The sequence below is a fragment of the Lactuca virosa genome, chromosome 2 (genome assembly GCF_052849685.1).
Source record: "Lactuca virosa cultivar CGN04683 chromosome 2, Lactuca_virosa_CGN04683_v6, whole genome shotgun sequence".
NCBI lineage: Eukaryota > Viridiplantae > Streptophyta > Magnoliopsida > Asterales > Asteraceae > Lactuca > Lactuca virosa.
In genome coordinates this window covers 189973938-189980414 of record NC_136427.1, presented here as the reverse complement: position 1 = coordinate 189980414, position 6477 = coordinate 189973938, and the positions used below count along the sequence as shown (strand labels likewise).

The 6477-nt window shown below is 35.4% G+C and overlaps 2 protein-coding genes and 1 pseudogene across 2 annotated transcripts; 1 reads left to right on the top strand and 2 right to left on the bottom strand.

Moving 5' to 3' along the window:
- Positions 1–305: 305 nt before the first annotated feature.
- Positions 306–995, bottom strand: LOC145158072 (uncharacterized). Its single transcript, XM_079077019.1, has one exon. The coding sequence runs from the start codon at positions 993–995 to the stop codon at positions 306–308; it is 690 nt and encodes a 229-aa protein (XP_078933145.1).
- A 48-nt stretch (positions 996–1043) lies between these two features.
- LOC145158070 (uncharacterized) lies at positions 1044–2632 on the bottom strand. Its single transcript, XM_079077018.1, has 5 exons — positions 2566–2632; positions 2371–2466; positions 1902–2093; positions 1463–1771; positions 1044–1378 (listed from the first exon to the last, which is right to left on the bottom strand). Exons 1-5 carry the CDS (start codon positions 2630–2632, stop codon positions 1044–1046), a joined length of 999 nt encoding a protein of 332 aa, XP_078933144.1.
- Positions 2633–3450: 818 nt separating this feature from the next.
- LOC145158069 (septin and tuftelin-interacting protein 1 homolog 1 pseudogene) lies at positions 3451–5607 on the top strand (annotated as a pseudogene).
- The last annotated feature ends 870 nt before the right edge of the window (positions 5608–6477 follow it).

Here is a 6477-nt window from a genome sequence, read left to right as displayed (position 1 = left end):
ATTTTGTATTTGTAGATATGCAAAAAAGTTATAATTCTATAAAATGAAATATAATTTTAACTAAAAAAATATTGAAATTTATATAAATAATAAAACTGTACAAAGTTTTTTACAAATTTCTAAAAACTTCTTTATACACAACATTGGATGTTTTATTTGTTAGTCTACCATCTTTATCTAAAATCAACAATTTTAATCCTTATCTACTTTAAACTCTGGATAAAGCAACATACAATTGATCATGTTTAAAAACAGGATCCTTGAAAAACAAACCAACCTTCGATAAAGACTGTCCTTGGATCTTATTAATTGTCATTGCAAAACACACATCCAATGGAAATTGACTTCTTTGGAATTTGAACGGGGATCTTGTCTTCAGAAGGAGTTAAAGACATTCTTGGAATAATAGTCTGGTTTCCAATATTACCTCCAGATAAGATAACTGCCTCAATAACACGTTTGCCCAAAGATATAACATGTAGTCTAGTCCCATTACATAAGCCATTTTTCTGATCAATGTTTCTCAATAACATAACTGGAACACCGACTTTTAAAATGAGCTTATGGCTTGGCAGACCTGAGACTTTAAGACCATTTAAAACATCAGGTGAGTATAAATTTGTATCAAACTGACCATGAAGAAACTCGGATCGGCATAGGCTATCTGAACTTAAGTATTCTGTTGGTTCTCCTGGAAACAATGAGAACAAACGATTGCTTATTTCTTGGACAACTTCATTCTTCGGAGCAAGTATTGCTTTTTCTTGAAAATAATCAGCAATGTTAAAGTTTTCCAGTATAGAAGGATATACAAAACTAATGAATGAACCTATAGGATCATGTGGATTAGTAATGACAATATCTTCTGGAATATCAACAATTGCTTCACCGTCATTCGGACCACCAAAATTACCTTCTCCTATGTCTAAAAGCCAAGTTGCAAAATCCCTTATTTGTTCATTAGCAGATTGATCACTTCCAACTGTTAACCTCATGTTTTTTGTTAATTTATGAACTTTGCATTGTTGCCATAAATAAGAACTTCAAGAAGCATTAACAATGTTTTGTCTATTGCCACCTAAAACAACATGTAGAATTTGTCTGAAATCACCTCCAAAGACAATCACTTTCCCTCCAAATGGAATATTTGAATTCGTAGGATTGGCACACTTTAATATATCCTTCAGAGTTCGATCTAAAGCTTCGAATGCATGCTTGTGTACCATGGGTGCTTCATCCCAAATGATCAATGAGGTTTTTCTTACTAAACTGGAAAGATCACTCTTTGGATTTATTCTACAAAAAGAATCCTCAGTTAGATTTATGGGAATTATAAACCGAGAGTGTGTTGTCCGGCCTCCAGTCAATAATAATGAAGCTATCCCACTTGAAGCAACATTTAAAACAATCTCACCTTAAGCTCTAATTGCTGCAGAAATTGTCTTCTAAAGAAATGTCTTACAAGTTCCACCATAACCATAAACAAAGAATACACCTCCCCTACTATGTTTAACTGCATCCATGATATCAAGAAAAATGTCTCGTTGCTCGTTTGTTGATGCAACAAACAACCGATCAAAATCGTTCTTTAAATTTGGAATGTCATAATCTAGCTCCTCGGTAATAAGACGACTGTTTGAAGATGAAACAGAATCAACATCTAGGTAAGGCATCTTTCCATATTTTTTAAGGCTGGAATTGTTACGAAGTAAAATTTGTTCTATCTCAAACAAAGTCAAGTTTTTATGTTGATCTTCGTTTAGTGATAAACCTATACGGAAAATAATTTATTAATTGGAACGTATAAAAAAACTAATTGATTGGGACATAAAATATAATTGAATTTATACTGAAATTGTATATGATACTCTTTTAATAATAATCAGATAAAGTTATATTACTTGGAGACTTTAATCTCTGTTGTTGATTGTAAAGAATTCCATCTGACAGGTATTCCCAAGTGTTTTGCCAAACTATCTCTGGTTTACACAAACTGCTGGACAATAACATCGTAGAAAATAAGAACCGTAGATAAAAACCAGATCCAGAAAGACTTGCTTCCTTAATTGCATCGATGAATTCTTTGTCATCATCTAAAAGGCCAAGATTATAACATGCATCTTTAAAAGAAGAACATAGTTCACCATATATTGACTGTGCGAATTTCTTCGAATGATTTAGGACCTTTCACTTTATTTAAAAGAATTCTTAAGAAATATGCTTCTCCGAGTTTAGGTGAAACAGAGTGAATTCTACCAATCGCATATCCAACTTTCCTTGGCTTCCAAATCAGATCTTAACGGTGCCAAACAAACATTGTAGGAAATTCAACATATGTCAGTTTCCGTGCTTCTTTATTGATTTCATTACACTTCATCCAAGATGTGAACATTGAAGAAGCAATTGAAGTTCGGTCAAGAACATCTTCAATGTCATCGTCTGCCTCATATACAACTTGTTGTTGATCTGGAAGATGAAAAGGTAGTCTAATCACAGCAGGATATCTATAATGAACATCGAATTTAAAAATCCGTCATGAAGCTTCACATGCAAAAATATATCTACAATCATAGTATTCTTTAATTTCATCCACTGCATCGTTCTTATCGGAATCATTATTGCTTTGCACCATAGAAATAGTAGCTCTAACAGGACCCTTGTTTATATATATAAATGATTAGTTTCGTGTTAGACCACCATAGTTTGTGAGATGGGGAGACGCAATCCTATTCACTCATTTTATAGATAAAAAATATTTTTAAAATGCAAAATAATTGAAAATTTTTCAAAAAAAAATTTTATAATATTATTTTCTTCATTTTTTTATCCAAAAAAAAATTACTGTTTTTTGAAATATTTGTAAAATATTCTAGTAGAATATTAGAATATTCTTGTAGAATATTAGAATATTTTACATATATGACAAATCTAGTAGAATACTAGAATATTTTAACATTTTAAAAATCACATTAGAATATTTACGGTGTAATATTATATTAGAATATTTTATGTATTTTTCAAAAAAAAAGAATTAAACCTTAAGAAAATTAAACAAATTTGGTTATTTGTTTTTCTGATAATAATAGTTTAGGTCGAATTTAATTACGTCAGATATATTAGATGGGTTTAATCTTGGTAAGTGCGTGTTTATCAAGTTATAAAATCGTTTGCATGCTTTATATATCTTGTGGCTTGTGGGTTTAAATGAGTTCTTTCAATCCAATTCCTTGTAGACCAAGTTCCACATCTCACGGTGTTCCCAAATCAGTTGTTTGATCTCCCCACCCAATTCGCCCTCGTTCCTGCGCAAATTGCAAGGGGGCAACTCAACGTTTCAGCAGTAATTGGTTAAATCGTGAATCTTGTGCCCAGTCTGAGACCTTTTCTTTTTTAGTTTCTGGTTGTGTTTGAGACGTGAGTGTTTATTTAAGAATTAGTGGGTAAAGGTTTATGGAGGAAGAATTAAACTACGGGAAGCGTAAGCACGATGTGTTGTATGGTATGTTTGACACCGACAGTGATTCCAAGGAAAAACGAAGGAAAGATGTGTCCAGGATGCCAATGGATCATGACAGCAGCAAAGAGGATAACAAAAAAGATGGTGAAGGCGTTGGTGTACTTGAGAGGTCCAGATCATTAAACAAGAAGAAGTCGAGTAAATTAGGATTTGGAAAAGACGTTGGTGTGTTTGAGAAGCACACAAAAGGTATCGGAATGAAGTTGCTTGAGAAGATGGGGTATAGAGGAGGTGGGCTAGGGAAGAATGCACAAGGTATTGTTGCTCCGATTGAAGTAAAGTTGCGTCCCAAGAATATGGGAATTGGGTTCAATGATTATAAAGAGCAGGAACCAATCGAGGAGATTAAGGTTTTTCCACAAAAAGAGAAGACGTGGTTAAAACAAGGTGTTTTAAAAAAGAAGGAAAAAGAGTACATAACCGCAGAGGAGCTGTTGATGAAGAAGCAAGAACAAGGGTTGGATGTTGTTGAGAAAGTGTTTGACATGAGGGGACCACAAGTTCGGGTGATGACAAGTTTAGAGAATCTGAATGCCGAAGAAGAACAAGAAGAAGAAAAGTCAAGCCCCATCCAACATAATATAAGATTGATTGTTGCCTGGGCTAAACTTGATATGAAGAAGATTATGTGGGACTTGAGAAAAGAGAGAGAGACGGTTGTGACTTTGCAAAAAGAAAAGGAGAAGCTAAAAGATGATGCCACCCGTCAGAAAAAACAACTTGATAGCATGGAAGAGATGGTGTATGTGGTGGAACGGTTGACAAAGGAGAGCTTGTTAGGGACATTGACTTTAGAGTCTGTTTCCATGTCATTCGGGGACTTACAGAGACAATATCTTGATGAGTACAAGCTGTTTGGTTTGGCTATTATCGCGTCCTCTTTTGCCTTGCCTTTGCTGAGTAGGGTCTTCCAAGGATGGGACCCACTGCAAAACCCGTTACACGGTTTGAATGTTATGTCGGTATGGAAAGATTTATTGAAAGGAAATGAGATATCTTACACACAGCTTTTTATGGAAGCCGTGTTCCCAGCTGTAAGGATATCTGCTACCAACACCATGCAAGCTAGGGACCCTCAACCCTTACTCCGTTTCCTAGATTCTTGGGAACAACTACTCCCTCACTCTGCTCTTCAAACCATACTTGACAACATTGTCATGCCAAAGTTAGCGTCTGCTGTCGACTCGTGGGACCCACGTCGGGAAACCATACCAATACATTCGTGGGTCCATCCATGGCTGCCATTGCTGGGGCAGAAGCTCCAGACATTGCATCATACCATAAGGAATCGTCTAGAAAATGTTCTTCATGCTTGGCACCCAAGTGATATGTCAGCTTACTACATATTGTCTCCCTGGAAGACTGTTTTTGACCCGACAAGCTGGGAACAGACGATGGTCCGATACATCATTCCAAAGTTGCTGGCAGTCATGCATGAATTCCAAGTCAATCCAGCAGATCAGAAGCTTGACCAGTTTTACTGGGTCCGGACTTGGGCTAGTGCGATTCCGACTCATCACATGCTTCGTATAATGGACGTGTTTTTTAACAAGTGGCTACAAGTTCTGTACCAATGGTTATGTTCAAAGCCGGATTTTCAACAAGTTATAAATTGGTACCTGGGTTGGAAGGATCTTATCCCACCCCAGCTTCTGTCGAATGAGCATGTAAGATACTGGCTTAATATTGGTCTGAACATGATGAACCAGGCGGCTGAAGGCTTGGAGGTTGTCCATCCAGGTTTCAGAGAAAACATCAAGACCCACTCTGAACCTCAGGCAGCAAAGGGACAGCAACCAGGTTCTGGTGGTGTTGGTATTGTTGATATGAGTTTGAAGGAACTTATTGGAGTTTATGCACAAGATAATGATTTGCTGTTTATGCCTATAGTGGGAAGAATGAAAGATGGCCATCAAGTGTTTAGGTTTGGGAACATTAGTGTAATCATAGACTCTCTCAACCAAAAGCTGTTTGCTCAAACTGAACACAGATGGTCTCTTGTAACCCTTGAGCAACTGGTGAACCTGGACAAGGGTTGGGTTCTGAGAAGAGGCTGAAATTCTCTAAGTGATTTATTTGGTTCTTTTTTTTTGATATATTGGTTTGTCTCTAGTTCATATATATGAATGGATCTACTATACCTTTGTTTGGTTTCACTACTATTCTAATGGTTATATATTTTTGCTTATCAATGATCTCCGGTTCAATGAGTGGTATTAATTATTAGTGTGTGTGTGTGCGCGCACGCACGCACGCACGACCCATGGGCTGATGACAGAAGTAGAACCCAGGTTGAAGCTGATTCAAGAATCAGTTGTTCATTTTGTTAATTTAGTCACTTCTTCAATTTCGTTTTCTAGACATGTGACGATAGTACAGATGACGACATTGATAAATTTCCCCTCTAATATATGTCAGTGAAAAAACATCCCCATCCCTTTGATGTTAGGTGATATGTGATCACCACAGAACATCAATGAAAATATGGATTAGTTATTAGAAGATCAAGAATCAATATACAAAACTCCGAAATATAAATAAGCAAACGTAATTCTGAATTTGAATAAACACCCATGAAAATATATGGATTAGTCATTAATAGATCAAGAATCAATATACAAAACTCTGATTTATAAATAAGCAAACGTAATTCTGAATTTGAATAAACACTCATGAAAAGTCGATATAAATCTTGAATTCAAAGTAACCACATGTACAAATTTTAAAAATCTGAGTTTTGAAACAGATGGTTGACTATTTAAGAGTTGATTGAATATGGGTATTATGTTTTAGTTGATTGTACCGTCTATAACAACACATGAATAAACCTCAATAAGTGAAAGTCACGTTATTAATTCTAAACGCGTGATAAAAAATACAAAATAAGTATATGGAATGTAACATTATTGAGTAATAATATCACATGTAACAACTAATAATATGATTGAGATAAACTATTA